This window comes from Triticum aestivum, chromosome 7D (genome assembly GCF_018294505.1).
Source record: "Triticum aestivum cultivar Chinese Spring chromosome 7D, IWGSC CS RefSeq v2.1, whole genome shotgun sequence".
Classification (NCBI taxonomy): domain Eukaryota; kingdom Viridiplantae; phylum Streptophyta; class Magnoliopsida; order Poales; family Poaceae; genus Triticum; species Triticum aestivum.
The window spans coordinates 453,800,928-453,819,986 of record NC_057814.1 but is presented as its reverse complement, the minus strand read 5'-3'; the positions used below and the strand labels follow the sequence as shown (position 1 = coordinate 453,819,986).

At 47.5% G+C, this 19,059-nt stretch overlaps 1 protein-coding gene and 1 pseudogene across 1 annotated transcript; both read left to right on the top strand.

Annotated features, from left to right (window-relative positions):
- The first annotated feature begins 4,295 nt into the window (after positions 1-4,295).
- On the top strand, positions 4,296-11,218 carry LOC123171161 (uncharacterized; annotated as a pseudogene).
- A 2,053-nt stretch (positions 11,219-13,271) lies between these two features.
- On the top strand, positions 13,272-14,300 carry LOC123168978 (auxin-responsive protein SAUR40). Its single transcript, XM_044586838.1, has one exon. It carries the CDS (start codon positions 13,645-13,647, stop codon positions 14,134-14,136), a length of 492 nt encoding a protein of 163 aa, XP_044442773.1. The 5' UTR covers positions 13,272-13,644; the 3' UTR covers positions 14,137-14,300.
- Positions 14,301-19,059: the final 4,759 nt, after the last annotated feature.

Sequence of the window (19,059 nt, the reverse complement as noted above, 5' to 3'; positions counted from 1 at the left end):
AGCGCACGGCACGCTCTCGGCGTGGGCTGGGCATAGACGGAGAACCTGCGCACGTCCAAGAGTTTGGCCCCGGCACGGTGGATCGGCGGGCCGCGGGTCGGGCGCGATCCTGTCGGCGCCGGTGCGCGTCGCCGTCGCGGGACGAGGCCGGTCGATGTTTTGCCCCGGCCGGCCGGGAGGTTTCGTGCGGATCCATCTCGATGGCGTCGCGCGCTGATTCGTTTGCGCGTCGACGCACGCGCGCGCGCGCGTTTGCTGTATCCGGTGGTAGTTGCAACTGCATCGGAGCCATGACCGGACCGACCGTGGCGATTTGGCACGCGGTGATGCAGGAGCGTGGCCGATGGAATGGCACACGGCAACGTACATTACAGGTTGCGTACGCGGTCGGTGGCAACCACGCGTGAGCCGTGCACCCACTAATAAAAGATGTCCGGCGAATATACCTCCGTGTATTTAGCCGGAGTGTAGATAAACTCTATTATTATTCACAGGTCGAAACACACCTGCCACTTTCAACCCGATTCTTTCTTCAAGCTGCTGCTATGTGAACCGACCGAAGCTCATCTGGTCAGTTTCTTTGTGGTGACTTTTACCCAGTAGAGTTAAGTCCTAAACTTCACACTGCTCGCGTTTTTCTAGATTCTTAATTCACACGCATGTTCAATCTCGAATGTGCTCGTAGGGGTCGGATGTGCCTACATGTCCTCATAGAGAGTGAGTGTATGTGTATACATGAACATCTGAGTTTATTATTAAAAAAAGTCAGCTGCTGCCATGTTGGACATGTCCTAGTTTTCTTTTTCGAAAAACATCTGATCTATTCATCTTAAAGCATGAAAATACAACGAACATCAGAAATAATAAAAATTACACCCAGATTTATAGACCACCTAGCGACTACTGTAATCACTGAAGCGAGCCGAAGGCGCGCCGTCGTCATCACACCTCCCTCACGGGAGCCGGATAAAACTTTGTTTTACTTTTTTTTTTCGAAAAAACTTTCAAGCTATCCATCTTCAATCATGGCAGTATAACAAACACTAGAAATAATAAAAATTACATCCAAATCCGTATACCACCTAACGACGACTACAAGCACTGAAGCGAGACGAAGGCGCGCCGCCGTCATCGCCCCTCCCTCGTCGGAGCCGGGCAAAACTTGTTTTAGTTATATTTTGTTGCGAAAAATGTTCGAGCTATTCATCTTCAATCCTGGCAGTATACCGAACACCAAAAATAATAAAAATTACATCTAAATCCGTATACCACCTAACGACTACAAGCACTGAAGCGAGCCGAAGGCGCGCCGCCGTCATTGCCCCTCCCTCGTCGGAGCCGGGCAAAACTTGTTTTAGTTATTTTTTTTGCAAAAAAACTTTCGAGCTATTCATCTTCAATCATGGCAGTATACCGAACACTAGAAATAATAAAAATTACATCCAAATCCGTATACTACCTAGCGACGACTACAAGCACTGAAGCGAGCCGAAGGCGCGCCGTCATCATCGCCCCTCCCTCGCCGGAGCCAGGCAAAACTTGTTTTAGTTTGTTTTTTTTTGCGAAAAAACTTTCGAGCTATTCATCTTCAATCATAGCAGTATAACGAACACTAGAAATAATAAAAAATACATCCAAATTCGTATACCACTTAGTGACGACTACAAGCACTAAAGCGAGCCGAAGGCGCGCCGCCGTCATGGCCCTTCCCTCGCCGGAGCCGAGCAAAACTTGTTTTAGTTTTTCTTTTTGCGAAAAAACTTGAGCTATTCATCTTCAATCATGGCAGTATAACGAACACTAAAAATAATAAAAATTACATCCAAATCCGTATACCACCTAGCGACGACTACAAGCACTGAAGCGAGCCAAAAGCGCTCCGCCGTCATCCTTGCCGGAGCCGGGCAAAACTGCTTGTTTTAGTTTTCTTTTGGCAAAAAAGCTTTCGAGCTATTCATCTTCATTCATGGCAGTATAACGAACACTAGAAATAATAAAAATTACATCCAAATCTGTATATCACCTAGCGACGACTACAAACACTGGAGCGAGCCGAAGACGCGCCGCCGTCATCCTTGCCGGAGCCAGGCAAAACTTGTTTTAGTTTTTTTTGGCGAAAAAACTTTCGAGCTATCCATCTTCAATCATGGCAGTATAACGAACACTAGAAATAATAAAAAATTACCCAAATCCGTATTCCACCTAGCGACGATTACAAGCACTGAAGCGAGCCGAAGGCGCGCCGCGCGCCGTCATCCTTGCTGGAGCCAGGCAAAACTTGTTTTAGTTTTTTTTGGCGAAAAAACTTTCGAGCTATTCATCTTCAATCATGGCAGTATAACGAACACTAGAAATAATAAAAATTACATCCAAATCCGTATACCACGTAGCGACGACTACAAGCACTGAAGCGAGCCGAAGGCGTGCCGCCGTCATCGCCCCTCCCTTGCCGGAGCTGGGCAAAACTTGTTTTAGTTTTTTTGGCAACAAAACTTTATTCCATCTTCAGGGAGCCACTACCATCTCATCTTCCCAAGCAGGACAGGAACCCTAACAAAACTCAAAAACACATACTTTCTCCGTCCGAAAAAGTTTGTCCCTCAAATGGATGTATCTAGACTAGATACATCCATTTAAGGGATAAGCTTTTCCGGAATGAGGGAGTATAAGGACAGAGCTCTCCCACCGACAAGGGCCGAGATCCACCGCACCCATGACCCTAAGGCCAGCGGAGACGACGGGAGGCCGAGGAACCCTAATTTTTTAGGGGAGGAGGCTGCTGTGTCTTTTGATAGGAAGCTAGCGGTTAGGCGGCATGTTACCAAGCTTGACTTCTGATCAAGGAGAGAATGTTACATTGCCCTTACTTGTGGGGTTATCACGTATGAACCACTTCAAGTGCTAACACGTGGTTTTTTTTTTTGCGAGAAAGTGCTAACACGTGGTTGAAAGGGTAAAGTAGGTGCTTTTCAAAATCTTGTTCAAAGCCCGTGCAGAAAATAATTCACGTTTCAGCATGTACTGCATCACAGGTGTCGAGCATACCTGGTTCAAATCGATTTTTCTTAAAAAGGAAATCGAAATTTATACTCTAATCTGTGCTTACATGGAGCCTTAGCTTCTAGCCATGCAGGTGTTACGTTAGACGCCGAGAGAAGCTTGACAGCAGAAGCACCCGAGCGAGCACGCCCCGATTGACCCCATGCAATGCATGCGTGGACCGCGGTGGCGCCTCCGGAGTCAGTCACCTCAACCGCGACTAGTAGCAGCACCCAAATCTGCCGACGGATTATTGGCCTGATGGACTGGAGGTCGAGCGTCGTTCGTCCACGTACGAAGCAGCGCGGATCCCGGCGGCACATACGTCTCTCCTTCGAGGGTGGCCCGTGGACATCACGCAGCTGCATTCCAGCGTACCCCGGAGACCGGGCTACAGCGACTCGATCGGGCCAAGTGGGAGACAGGCACGGCTAGCAAGTAGCAACCAACCAACCAACCTCCCCAACTAGACTCATCGGCCGTGCCGCGCGTGGCGGCAGCAACGACGGCCCGCCCCGCCCGCCCCGCATTGAGGGCTGGTTGGACCGTCGTTGGTCTGCACGCTGTAGCTAAACTGATCGACGTACGTCAGTGAAGACGCGCGGTTAATCAAATCGACGGCACCGCGCGACGGCGACGGCCGCCGGCCGCGGCGAGCCGGGCGGGCCGGGCGGGTTGACCGTCGGGAGTGGGTGATGCGTGGTTAAAAATATACTCCGATGTAGCACGCGCGGTGTGTGGGGTGGGGACATAGGCGGCGATTTTATCTCAACTCTGAAGTCAAGGGGAGGGAGTCATATGCTAAACTGCTGCTAATATCTGGTTTGTTGTTGGTTGTTGCGAGTGATTAGGTAAGATCGTTTCGTTTGTACGTATGTTGCGTGAACTACTTCATCACGTACTCGTCTCACGTAAAAAGGCAAAACGAGAAGCCACATTGCCCATTGCCTCCTGCAGATTCTTATAACTCAGTTACTGCCAAAAAAAAAGGGATTCTTATAAGTCAGACTGAGAGGGCCGAGCGACAGAGACAAGCGAAGGTGGAGGAAGTTTACTCAGGAAGCCCAACTCAATAATCACGTCCCCCGGGAAAAAGAAGAAAAAAAAAACTCAATAATCACGACACTTGCACATTCGTGGGCTCAAACAACAAATCTTGCACATTCGCGGGCTCAAAGCGATGGCTTCCAAGGCCCAGCAACCAGCATTTTGCCCACGCCGCACCCACGCGTGCCGGCGTGCTGCGGAGGCACCCTTCACCTTCACCGGCGTCTCCTTCGTCCCCACCGCGCCCAGAAGCGCAAAACCCCCAAATCCTCGAACCCTACCACGGACCCCACCACCCAGGCCCTCCACCAAGCCTCCGCTCCGCCACCGCCGCCCTCCGGCCTCTGCACCGCCTCGCTCCGACGGCACCGAGGTGAGCTCTCCGAGAAACCCGCATTGCGCACCCACGCGCCGTTTTTCCTCGCCGAGCAGTTCGTTCGCACGGCGTGCTAGAACAACCCTAGCTAACTCTCCCTTCCGCCATGGACTGTCTCACCTTTCGGCGCGTGCGTGTGCCTGGTGTCTGCAGCAGCGCGATGGAGCTCACGAAGCAGGGGCGGGCGCCACAGCCGCAATTGCCTTCGGCTGCGCACCGGTCCGCGCAGGTCCCGTACCCCGCTGGCAACTGGGGCGCGCGGGCGCCGGCCAGCTCCTACTTGATCGTGCCCATGAGCCAGCACCCTGCGCAGGTTGGCGTGCCCAGGCCCAGCGCGGACCTCACCGGGGCGAGGCCTTTGAGCAGGGTGTCGTTGAGTCCGCCACAACATGTGCTGCGTGTTCAAGCGGGTCATCCGGGGATGGTTGCGCCGCCGCCGCCCTCGGTGGTCAAGAAGATGGCGATGTCGCCGAAGGTCCAGATGCTCAAGTCGCCACCATCGCAGTTGTCTGCTGGCAAGCGTTCTGTTCAGAAGGAACTGCCGCCGAAGGCTCATCCGCAGTTGTCTGAGTCTGTGAGATCGAAATTCAGGGAGGCTCTGGCTGCTGCCTTGAGTACAGATTCTGACCAGCAATCTTCTGGAAATGTGTCACTTGTGGGATCAGCTGGTGACAACAGGCAGGCAGACGGTGGTACAATGCAAGGAATCACAGCCGTATTCCAGGTTGCAGGTAAAGATGATGATGATAATGTCACAAAGGTTGCTGCTATCAGAAGTGAACACGGTGGCATGTTATGTATGCAGCTACAAACAGAACATGTTCCCTTGGGAAACAAAGTATTGGGCAATAGTGCTGTTTCTTTAGATGATCTTTTGCAAGGTGATGGGGTTTGCTGGACTCCCCACATTGTTCTTGGAGCTTCTGAATCCATGTCACAACCAAATCCAAAAAGGGCCAGGATGTCTGATGTTCAAACTGGAGTTAATTTATCTCAAATTGGCCCGGAGTCTAAAAGAGGAACTACCATGGATGAGGTAATAGAAGAAAAGAAGGTCAGGATTCACAAGGCCCAAAGGTTAGCATTCATAAATCATAATTGAAGAGGAGCTGTTCAAATTATTTGAGGGAGTTAATAAGAAATACAAGGAGAAAGGTAGATCACTTCTGTTTAATCTGAAAGATAAAAACAATCCTGGGCTGAGGAAACGAGTCTTGTCTGGAGAAATAACACCTAAATGCCTATGTGCGATGACCATTGAAGAACTTGCTTCAAAGGAGCTTTCAGAGTGGCGGATGGCTAAAGCTGAAGAGCTTGCAAAAATGGTTGTTCTTCCTGGTAGAGAAGTGGACGTTAGACGCTTGGTGAGGAAAACACACAAGGGAGAATTTCAAGTTGAGGTGGAAGAAACTGATGTTTTTCCGGTAGAAGTTGGGCTTGGTGGTGATTCACTTTCTTATGTTCCATCAGAACCTGTTGCAGTTAAGACCAAATCTGACGATAAAGCAAGTGTACCCTGGGTGACCAAGGAATCGGACAACAGTGTGCAAGATGTAGTTGGGACATGGAACAGCAACACATCAAGCAATTTAGAATATCCAGCAAATGAGAAAAATGATCTCATGCTAGAACCAATGGTTGATGACTTGAAGGTTATGGAGAATCTTCCGCTGATCATTTCACTGGATGAATTCATGCAGGTCCTTGATTCAGGACCACATTCTAAAGATCAGTCCATTGGAGCCCTGCAAGATGATCCTAATACTAACAAAGCTGACAAAGCTAAGTCAGCAAATGTTCCCATAACCATAGACAAGGCCGCCGTATCAGAATTCCAATTTCATTCTGATGTGCCGTCTCAAAGAGGTTATTGTGAATCCAAGTTAGAATCACCCATAAACAAATCAGTTCCAGTTTTGGATCCAGTTGAAGAACCAAAGGGAGGTGTGTTAGTCAAATCCCCCCCTGAAGTGGTGGATGCTGAAAAATCAGATACTGTTAACGTCTCGATTCCTGAATCTACTATGCAGTGTAAGATAACTCCTGATGCTGTGCTGACACATGACATCATATGGGAGGGAACAATTGAGCTTAGTTTGTCTTCACTCACAAATATTGTTGCTATCTTCAAAAGGTTTGTTTCATCTACCTTGCTTATGATACTCATGCATGATTAACCTTTCTTTGAGATGCCCAGTTAACTACAAGAAGTACTTTCATTTGTAATTTCAACAATTTTAACGAATTTTAACGAACAACAGACAATTTCATTATGTAGATCATCACATGTCCTAGCATGCATCTCAATGTTTTGGCGGCATCCTTATTTCACTGTCATGTTGCTTCTCTTTTGCAGTGGTAAAAAGCCATCTACAAATGAGTGGCGCCGCTTTCTTGAAATCAAGGGAAGAGTGAGCCTCAGTGCTTTTGAAGAATTTCTTGAACAGCTTCCTAAATCCAGGAGCCGTACCATAACGGTAACTATTATTTCTGTGTGTGGTTTCATATATGCTATTGTTGGTTTGATGACTAAGTTGTTAATTAAAATTGGCAATTGGATTATACCCTTTCTGTTACTGGCATATACACATTCTTGCACTTGTTGCCTTGCAAACAGGTGTGTTTGTCGCTTTGACAGGATAATAATTGATTGTAAGGACCCAGCGAAAACATGTGCTCTTGAGTGTGTTTCGTTGTGGTTACATCATAGCTGCATAAACTGAATTTTCTGTATCATGTGAACTCACAGTGTACCCGTTCACAGTCTAGGCCCTGGGATGCCATAAAATGGAAGATTAAATGCCACCGTTAGTTAGTGCATTTGAAGCTAACGTGGCAGACCGTGATATGAGCCTGTGGTCTAGTGGTGGGAGCGAGATTGTTCGTTCCAACCCACCTGGGTTCAGACCTTAGAATTGACAGGGTGTGCCATATTTATTCAGGGTGCATCCTCATGTTATATCGGATAGCGCATGCCAGCATGTGTGGGAGACCCACACTTGTGCGTAGGTGTGGTGGTGTGAAACTGTGAATGTTTGTGTGCGTATATCTTGTACCCTCACAAAAAAAATATCATATACTACTAGGAAGCGCTTTTCTGTCATGATCCATGTAGGGATTTTTTTTCTCAACATATGTTGCAGTTGCAGTATTGTCTGGTACTGCGAATTTCATAATCTTTTCGTATGATAAGCCGTGGACTTCATAGTGTACACAACTGAGTTTCCTGCAACAGATCAATAGAAGCAAGCCATGGATAGACCTAGTCACCTAGTCATCGTATAGTTAGTTAATAGTTTGATACTTCTACATTGTGACATTTGGTACATTTACTGTTAGATCAGTGCTATATTGAACCATTTACTTTACCTGTGTACGGTTAACAAAGGTGCAGATAGATTTTTATATAGTAAAACAAATAGATTTCTTTGAGCTTTGACATACTGAACTTAAGCATCTTCTTACGATACTGTTAGGGTGCTCTTACCAACAGTATGATATTGCAAAGCGACCGGGAGAATAAACATTGGACAAGAAAAGAAAGGAAAGGGAAGGCCCTGATAAGAATATTTATGCATGTTTAGCATTACTCTTGAAGTGTATCGTGGTGCATGCAATGTGATCTTGCGCTCTTCCAATATGATAGTTTATCATGGCAACTGCAACTGTACGCAGGACCGCGTATTTGAATTATAATTCTATTGCGTGAGGCAAACTCGTGCTTTCACAGGCTTTTCTGTGATCGCTCCCAAATCCCGTCAGATTTGATATTTGTGTTAGTTTACACTACATGCAACATAATTATTCATCATAATATCATGATTTTCTCTTAGTGAACAACTGAACATACTTAAGCACTAAATTGAAAAAGAATAAAATCACACAGATTGCACACATGCTGTAAGCCTTGTGCTACTTAAGTAACTGAATACCTGAAATGCCGCTGCAAAACAGGCACTCCCTATTTTATCACCATTTCTTAAAATTGTACTGTTTTTGCTAGGGCCGTGGACAGCTGCAAATGCCCAACTTTTAGTTATTATTATACTATCATTTGTTATAGATAGACTACTCTTAGATATAGTTTGCTAGTTTTCATGTTGTACTTCTTCATAATACCCATCTCGTCCTCATCTTCTTTTTGACGAAAACGCTATTTGTTGGCCCCTCTCTTTGATGCCACACCAAACCAAAATTTTCTTTCTTCCTCAGTCGGCACCATACCATGCCACAGGCTCTGTCAGTGTTTGGCTATCCGCTCTCCTGGGCCCGATCTAGCCATGCTAGCGGCTACATGGCAGGCCTCGCATCTCACTGAACCTTGTTGAGGCTGTTACCACCCTCCTGGAATCTGTATGCTCATATTATCATCCATATTTTGTGTGAATTTGAATAACAAATAAACTACTGGTACTATTTAGACTTTTGGCAGACTGCCCTGTTCACATTGTACTGAATTCAAATATCGAATATTTCGGGTAACCTGTACCTATTTCACACCTTTCTGGCTACTCTTGAGTTTTGCTCCTGACAATATTGTTTTTTCTTACATTGAGTATCTGTCACTTGTTTTACAGGTAACTGAGTTACGTTGGAAGGCTGGGCATCTCGAACCTCGAGTACCACGGCGCGGTGCTGCGCACTCGCTGGCTCTGGCAGCAGGCCAAGTTTCCAGACAAGCCATGGACAGGGCTGCCTTTCCCATCGGATAAGCAATCCTACAGCATCTTCATTGCGAGCACGGTGATCACCATTGGATCGGGAGCCACCATCTCATTCTGGCATAGTCATTGGTGGCAGGGTACACCGCTGAGAGAACTTTTCCCCCAGCTGTACTCACATAGCAGAGGGCACAATCTATCGCTGATGACGGCGCTTGCTGACCGGAAGTGGATCACATGCATCAAGGAAAATCCGACCGCTCAAGTCTTGGCTGACTATGTGCGCGTCTGGAATATCACGGCACAAGTAAACCTCTCCCCAACTCAACCTGACGACATCCGGTGGAAGTGGACGGCTGATGGGCAATACTCGGCCCGGACGACCTATCAAATGCTGTTTCAAGGGAGAATCAGAACCAACCACAATATGCTAATCTGGTCGTCGCGGACGCCTCCCAAGTGCCAAATGCACGCTTGGCTTGCAATCCAAGGGCGTTGCAATACAGCAGATCAGCTCGCGAAGAAGAACTGGCCTCACACCCCAACCTGCACTTTGTGCCAGCTGCAACCAGAGACTGCCCTACACCTTTTTGCTCAATGCCAGTACACCCGCTTGCTATGGCAGATGATCTTACAGCGGTTCCATGCACAAATCAACCCGCCAAGAGCCGACGAGCCCTCCCTTGAAGATTGGTGGTACAGCTCAGTTCGAAGCCTCTCGAAGCAGGAAAGAATGAAGGTCAACTGCCTCGTCATTTGCGCCTGGTGGCACGTTTGGAAGGAGAGAAACGCCAGGATTTTTGAGCACCGAGCCTCGGCGATCACTGAGGTCTGCTCCCTGATCAACGAGGAGCTCCGACTATGGTGCACGGCCGGCCTCGTCGGAGCGATGTGGATGCCGCCGGACTAGCTATGGCGCTACCGTAGCTTAGCCGGCCCTAGGCCACCTAACTCCTCTAACCTTTCAGTTGTATATATCTAATTCCTAACGCTTCTGGACCTTGTAACACGGCCGTCTTGGCCTTTCTCTTATTGGAATGAAATCAGCACTAAGGCTGTTTTTCGTCAAAAAAAAAGTTACGTTGGAAGGAGGGCTCTCTTGAGAGTGGTCGACATCATCTCTTAAAGGTTCCTCCCTACTATCTCTCAAGTATTTGCTCTTGAGTCAAAGCTTAGCATTGTCACACAGCTCCTGATTTGCTAACAATCTACCGTTCTTCTGCAGACTATTGACTCATATATAGCAGATGAGAGAGTAGGGCTAGTGAAGCCTTCTGAAGGGGTGGAGTTGTACCTCTGTCCTTCTCAAGGGAAGGCAGCTCAGATGCTTGCTGACCACCTGCCAAAGGAGCACTCGGGTAGTTTTACTGTGCCTGGAACATCTATCATCGGAGTCGTCGTGTGGCGAAGACCCCATGCCTCATCTAGGGTGCCCAACAGGCAAGATGACTCCAAGAGGCAGGCTGCCACTTCTGGTTCAGCTATGCCCATGATCTCCCAGCCATCATCTCGCTCTTCCAATGCTTCTCATCAGGAAGTTGTAACCGCCGATGTTCCTCCTGGCTTTGGTTCTGGTGTTGTTAGGGATGATGATGACCTACCTGAATACAATTTCGTTAGCGTCTCAAACTCGGCTGCCAATGTGACAGTGCCACAGAGTTACAGGAGCCATCAGCATCTACCGCACACTTCTCCCCGAACAGACCGAGTGAGAGAATTGATTCGCAAGTATGGTAACAGATCTGCTGCAGCCCAGCCCTTGAACACCGATGGCGACGACGACGACTTACCAGAATGGGATCCGTGTTCTCAAGGTAACCTCCAGCAGGCGCGGATTCCACAGCCACATTACCCTTATCAACATCATGAGCAGCTGCAGTACCATTCCTTGCTTCCGCAATCGCAAAGCTCACTGTCCCAGGCATACCCCCAGCAGCACCAGCATGTTGCCATGCCCGTGCATGCTCAGTCGCTGACCTACAGCCACCCAATGCAGCCTGCTCAGCAATCCTACTTCGGTGTACCAGACGATGGCAGTGGGTCCTACGTCAGAGGTAAAACCCATGGCACCGGGAAGGCTGGAGCCAATGGATGATGGCATGTAGTCCACCGTAGTTTTGTGCGATCTCTGCAAAGCATTCGTTCTAATGGTTTGCAAGGATCCTGCGTAGTTACCGTGTCTGTGTTTCGTCCACCTATCGTAAGTGTCTGCTCAATGCTCATTATGATGGTGTGAGAATCATCTTGATGGTACGGTCTCGTATCTTATTTGCTACTGGTGATTCCTGTGCTATCATTCTGATGTTAATATGAATGCCTTTTAAAATGAGTATAGTAATCAGTACAAGAGCTCCCCTGCTTTCCTTTTTCACTAGAATTGATCAACAGATAGACAGAGTGTGTATGGATGAAGCTCAGAAAGATCTTGCTTCGTTTCCTCCTGAGCAACTCCTTGCGGAGTCCGACCCTCCATGATTGTCAGTTTGTCAATTATTGTGTGGTATCTATTTTGGCTTCATGCCATAGCCCGTCGTGGCTTGTATCGAACCTTTTTATCTTTATTTGCTGTATTTGCGACTTCGGTTTGTAAACGCTATAAGGCCTTCAGTTCGCTAAAGATGGGCAAGTGCATCTTAAAAAAAAAACTCCTGAAAACCAATTCAATCTTGGAAAAAAACAAGCAGCGAGCGTCTACACCAGGGCTGCATTTGAAAATATTCCAAATGGACTTGCCGCATCACTATGCTGTTAAGGTCCAGGACAGCCCTCATGAAGCCAAGTACTATGTCGAAAGAGGTGGTGATCCTCCTACCAGGCACACTGTTGCCTACAATGTTGCCGAGAAGAAGGCTGTTTGCTTTCTCGGCTATATTATGCCCGGCTCATCAGTGTCCGCGTATTAGTCCTCCCTATCTGTAGACGGGTGCGGTGTCCGATTTGCACGTCAGCTTGGACATGCCCTTAGGCCAGCGCAAAGAACAAATCGGCTAAAATTTGTGTGAGTCGACTGACCCAAAAATTAAAATCAATCAACTTGCACATTGTTGATCCCATATTAGTTTTTTTTTAAACAAGGCAAAAGACTTGCCATTTTCATTGATTAAGAATAAGAGAATTGTCCGGTTAATTAACGGAAACCCGGGCGAAAACCGTTACAACATGCCTACAGAGAAGGCACCCGGCCGACCTAGTACCCACAAGACCGACACACACCGCCGAGGAAAGGACACCGTCGAGGTTGCCTGCAATATCATCGTCGTCACCTCTCCCCGAGCAAGCGACTCCGACTTCGTCGCTGACGAACCAACAAGACCCCTCCGAACGAACAGCACACGGAAACCCTGCCGGCCAAGGCCAAACAATCGACCGCCCGCGCCGAGGAGAGGCAGCTCCGACTTTGATGACGAGCCTCGCAGGAGAAAAGGAGCATGCCTTGCACCAACAGAGTCCGATCTGCCCATCGCCCGACATCGTTGCCGCAGAGTCGCCCCGCAACGCCACAGCTTCGACTTCAAGCTCAAGAACATGCCAGACGGTCGACGACGAAGGCAAGCCATGACCCTGCTCATCTTGCAACCATCATCGTGCCACACAAGTCGCAACGCCACATCCGCACCGCCAGCCGGGCACCTGCCGACCACGATGTCGTGCACGTCCAGCCGCAAGGAAGAGCAGGAGGGATCACGGTCTTCAAGACGGCGCCCCCAAGAGGGAGAGCGATGTTGGAGACGACGCTGCCGCCCGATCCAACAGCAGGATCTTGGCTTTCACCCGAAGAGCTCGATCTAGGAGAAGAGGATGCGCGGATCTCCTCGGCGGCGCCTTCAAGAAGGATATTAGTGTTACTCCTAATATTTCCTCCGTCCCAAAATAAGCATCTCAACTTTATCGAAAAAAAATTCATCCCGCTGTGCCTGTGGTGGTTTGTGTCTCAACTTTAATATAACTTTATATTAAAGTTAGTATAAAGTTGAGACACTTATCTTGAGAAAAGGGAGTATTTTAGGGCTCGCACTAACTACTTCTCACCGCGTCTCAGGGGGCGAGAAGAAGGAGGAGAAACTTTCAAAGCAGCCCTCGCCGGCCGTACGCATGCATATGTGCCATTCTTAGCTTGCTCTTAATCTGAACCTCTTCTTCTTGCTACCACCGCGAGAAAGCAGCTGAGGCGCTCCCTTTCTCCTTTAAATCTGTACCTTCCCAATTCATGCGTCCCATTCTCCAAACCAGCACCTCATACTCTTCGTTGCTTTCGTAACTCTGGTTCACTCTTGGGAGAAACTAACCATCACCTCATACTCCGCCGATGCCTCCTTCGTCGCCTCTTGCGCCCGTCCACAAAGAAGCATGAACTACACCGGGAGCGCCCTCTCCCTCCTCGCGCCAAAAGCCACAAAGGACATGTCCCGCCTGCACCAAGGCTACGACCGTGGCTAGCTCCATAGCTACTACCCCCACGTACTAGTATACTGTTTCGATCCAGTCCCGTTGTCTGTTGATAGCTTTCCACATCGATCGGCCATGAAGGAAGGGGGTCAGAAGAAGAACATCCTGGCCAAGACGCTCCAGAAGTGCCGGTCGCTGGGCCACCGGAGGCAGCCGGCAGCCTACGGCGGTGGCGGCGCTGGCAGCAGCGCCAGCGCCCCGGCCTCGCCACGCGCGGCCGATGGCAGGGCGGCGTGGGCCGTTCCGGCGGGGTACTTCGCCGTGCTCGTGGGGCCAGAGAAGGAGCGGTTCGCGGTGCGCGCCAGGTGCGCAAACCACCCCCTGTTCCGGGCGCTGCTGGACGAGGCCGAGACGGAGTACGGCTTCGCCGGCTGCGTCGGCCCGCTCGAGCTGCCATGTGCCGTCGATGATTTCATGGAGGTCATGTGGGAGATGGAGCAGGGCGGCGGCGTCGCGTCGTCGCCCAGCTGCGCTCGCTTCGCCGGCAGGGGCCACCACCAACAACAACAGCGCCACGGGTACCACTTGTTGAGTCCGGGCACGTTCGTCGTCGCCGGCCGGTCGTGATCACCATGCACGTGCTTGCTCTTCACCAACGACGGTCTAAGTCGTCGACCGTGGCAAGAAACCTTCAACGGTCCAGTGCTGTAATCTTCTTTGTCTTCCTCTTTTTCTTTGCGCGTAGGTTGTTGTCTTGTTGATGTCGAATGCATGTAGAAATTAATTCTTCATCGCCTGCTTGATGGATTGCAAGCTTAGGGTGTTGACGTGATAAGTTGTCAACGTTTCTTGGTCCATCAGTTAGTGTATTTCGCGTGTTCTCCATGTGAACCAGATATGTATATGGTGTTCATTGTAAACTATGGACAGAAGATGCTTCTTTTTTGTTCTGGACGAAGTGGAGACGAGATCCACCTAAGAGCACTCCGGAACCGTGATCGAAGTCTTTTCCCGGGCAACTGTTTTGTGAACCTGCTATAGGCTAAGGATGCTCAGAGCGGAAATAACATAAACAATAACTTGCATGTCTTATAAGCAAAAAATATGATGTGACGAGTAATGAAAAAAATGCAAATGAAGTAACATAACATGTTACCATCACATAATGATTTTATGATTTTATAAAGTAATAATCAAAGCTTTATATAAACATATGCATGTTATTAATCTAAGTTATTTTTACTATGCATGACAAGGTATAAACCATTCTCCAAGTCCAAACGGTCCAACTCGTGAGTCACTTGCGCCCACAACCAGCACTAAGAAAACCATTCTAGACAACTCAAAGCAACGCCAAGGCTAATCTAGACGCCATTTAGAAAAAGGCTAATCTAAACGCAAGTTGAATACTTCTCCTACACATCTAGATAACCACCCCTCGTGGCAACTGAGCCGAGGTTCGTCAGGCTCAGATTTTTCTGACCTGCCACTTGCAGTCCTAATTCCCAAAAAAATAAAAATGTGTCGTGATCCTAAGCCTGTGATGTCAACACACACAATTATTGTCATTATAGTAAAAATACACAATATATAAATATAAACATGACATAGGCTACCGTCCCAAAATAGAGAAATGTCATCATCCAAAATAGAGAAATGTTATAAACATGACATAACCATATGGCACACTTGCCATGTCCAAAATGACAGTCATAATATTGTTTAGCCAAACATGAAACACTAATCAAGTTTCTGTGTAATGAAAGAACACATAAAACATCTGTAAGCAGAACTTGAATTTATCAGCTAACTCCAGGGAGATGTCGCCGACAACTTCAACTTTTGCTTGAACTCCATTTGCAACTTCAATGCATTTTTCGCTTCTTTGCGTAGTCCGCGTCGAATGGAATCCCTGTAGTGAAGTTGCAACATGAACGGTTGCACCTGAGTGAATCCACCAAGTAGATTTCTAAAACTGTGTATACAAGGATTCATTTACAAAGGAAACAATGTTGTTACCTCTCTTTGCCATTATTGACTTTAGCCAAACAGGGCAATCTTTCTTATAGTGCCCAATCCGCTTACAATGGAGACATGTATCTTTGTCCACCGGAAAAGACTTTTGCTGATGCTGATATTGCGTGAGAGCTTTTCCATGTGGCTTTGAAGGGGGACCTTTGCTACTTTGATTGTATTTTTTTTTCTTATTATCCTTCACATAGTTCAGAGAACCACCATGTGAGGTTCTAAGTCTTTCCTCTTCTTGCACACACATGGCTATAGTCTTTTCAATGTCCCATTTTTCACATGACATGTTGTAGTTGACAACAAAAGTGTCAAACTCTTTTGGCAGTGAAGCCATAACCAGGTGAACAAGGAGTGCAGGCTTGAGCTCCAAATCCGAATCCATGGGTTTAAGCTTAGCTGCCATGTTGCTCATCCTGATGATGTGCTCTCTTATGCCATGTCCACCGCATGTGTACTTTTCTGTCACCAGCCGCTTTAGCAACTGGGTAGCATATATCTTTGAAGAACCAGTGAACTGGCTCTTTATCTTTTCAAGAAACTACCCTACGGAAGTACACTCTGCAATTGAGCCCACAATAACATTCTCAATTGTGTTCTTTATGAAAGTCATGCACTTTTTATTGGCGGTGAGCCAATTTTGGTTGTTGAGGGTATGTGACATCTTCACTGGAGCATGACCCCTCTTCTTTTTGTGTCAAGTAGCATCATCATCTTTTGCATCTCTGACTGGCTCTGTTGGTTTGACCGGCTGTGGAGTGTCCACAACCCAGTCCAGCTCAGCATAAACAAAAGCCAAGTCGACCTTCTTTCTCCATTCAGTGTAGTTGTCACCTCTGAGGGTTGGAACATCCTTGATGCAGCTCATCAAGTAGTACCCTCCCTAAAACCACAATGAAGTGAGATCATAACAATAATTGCATGCATTAATCCAACATTGGTCAAAATTAAAACATACAACTGTTTGTGCAATTGAAACTATATCACCGTTGGGCAGAAAATAGAAATAAATGCACATAACACAACAATAAATCACGATTATGTTATTAACAACGTTGGTCATAAAATAACAGAATCATAATTGTTTCAATAATCACTTTAACATGCTCTTAAAAATTAACTCTCACTTTAGTTCTATTCACTTTTTCAAAAAAGCACTTTTATTTTTGCAGCGGAAAACATGAATAAAAAATCCATGAAATTTATGCTTTTCAGAAGCATTTCTTTTACTTTTTCTATTTTCTAAAACAAACATTTCGTTGGATCAGTTTGAATAGAAAAAGTCTGAGCAAAGTTCTCTAAAAACGGTACATAATTCAATCCAAAACATGCTCCTGAAAAAATAATAACAGACAAAACGCTGACGGGCCTCTTTGCTTGAGCGGCCCGTCCCACAGCCTGCGACGCGCGCCGCTCATGGCCCACGGCCCGCTGTGCCGAGCGCCACTTGATCCCATCGAATTCCATCCGACGGACTAGCGCGCTCATTGCTGGGTCAAAACCAGACACCGACCGAAACCTAGCCCCACTCTGTTTTCTCCTGCTCTCCATCCCTCTTCGTCTCTATTCTGTAGACGGTAGAAAAAGGGAACACGGCCGGCCGCCGGTGAGGCTACTCTCGACTGCTGGCGACGGTGTCGAATGCCACCGCGCCGTGCCAGCTACTCTTTCCCTTCCATTTCTCCCGCCATCGTCCGCCTCCTGTGGCAGAGAGAGAGAGAGAGAGAGAGAGAGAGAGGGACGCGGCTGCGCCCTCCTCTGCTCCCCTTTTCTTTCTATGGAGTGGCGGCACCCCCTACTGATCTCCTTGCCGGTGTGCGCGAGCTCCCAAGGAGAGTGCGCTGCTGTCAAGCAGCTCGGTGGCGGGGCCCTTTGCCCCGAAGGGGTCTGTGATTTCGGCATCTTCATCGATCCGAACATGGTAAAAAAGGGAAAGGGTTGTTCTTCTTTTATTATAATTGATCTAGGAAGTGTAGATCTCATTTGCTTTTCTTTCTACCCGAAAAAATCTAAGCCTAGCACTGCTCTGACACCAATGTTAAGTTCACTAAGAACATCTAGGCTAGAGATTATTGGTAGAACCATCTATATGTCGAATCTGTCTAGTCATTTGAGAAGGGAGGACAGAGAGATGGAGAAGTAGAGGAGTACCTTCTCCTTGGATCGATGAGCCCATGGTGCGGACATGGTGGAGGCTACAGTGATGGCAGGGTGTGGTTGAGGCGGCGATGGATCTTCCCGTCACTACTGCGCTGACCTAGATCGGCAGGTGTGTCGGTGGGGTGTACGGCTCGCGATGAACCTCGTGTTGCATGCCGCCGGCCCCACCTCTTTATCTAGCACAGGTGACAGGGGCCCTTCAACCATAGTGGGTTGGGCGCCCCCGATCAGGGCGCGGATCTAAGGGCCCGGTGGGCCGTTGGGCCCACACAGGAGGAGATCAACCTAACACTCACCACTACCAAGCCATATCGTCACATATGGAAGAAAATCTTGAGAAAGCTTCCATAAAATGAGAAACAAAGCACATCCTTATTTTCTCGACTCTCGTGATCAAAAGTTGCTGCATGGCTTGTCTTATTGATTACTTCATCCATCCCATAATGTAAGACATTTTTTGACTTGTGTCAAATGTGCATTATGGGGCTGAAGGAGTATATTATTTGCCATGCTCTAGCCATAATGTCAGTACACCAAAACGGAAGAGATTGAAAGTGCATATGACACATAATCTTATTTTGGTGTGATGGCAATATGGTTAGTGAAACTAATAACATATGCTAAAGTTTATCTCAGGTTATTGGTTCCTTGGAAGTTTAATGTGTAGATGATTGCCCCCCCTTCATTTCGAAAGTGTGCAAGGCTTCCAGCGACTCAAAGGTTTTCGTTTTGGTTCGATTTGAGTCGTAGGACAACCACACTATTAAGAGGGGTCCTTGTGGATTGATTTTGTGTGGGTACACTCTAAAATATGTACACCAATGTTCCTACACCTACCACTTTAAATTACCTTGTTTGTGCTTTTATGGAGGTATCCATGGGGATGAAATAGAAAGTTTCTGGACACCATGTGCGCACGGGGCAACTGACAACTATTTGTGGGTCCAACGGGTAGAAAATCCCCATCCCTCACCTGCACTATAAAAGGCACCCTTCTTCCACCTCCAACCCTAATCCTTTTGCCTTGTTGAGCTCCATCATTACCAAACCTTGTTTTGCTCAAGATACTTAATCCGTTCATCAAAACTCGTTGAAAATTTGGGACTGAAGGAGCAAAGCCTGAACTACATTTTGACCAAACCAATTTGTGTTCCCCACAAGATTTTTTCACCATTGAGTTGTTACTCTTGGAGCTTGGCTCCTAGTCTGTTAAGGTTCCTCCGGAAGCTTGATTGCTTGTGGTATGGTCTGTAGATGTATGTAAAGGTTGTTGGAAATATGCCCGAGAGGCAATAATAAATTGGTTATTATTATATTTCCTTGTTCATGATAATCGTTTATTATCCATGCTAGAATTGTATTGAT

Coding starts and splice junctions, on each gene's coding strand:
- LOC123168978 (XM_044586838.1), top strand. CDS start 13,645: ATGAAGGAAGGGGGTCAGAAGAAGAACATCCTGGCCAAGACGCTCCAG.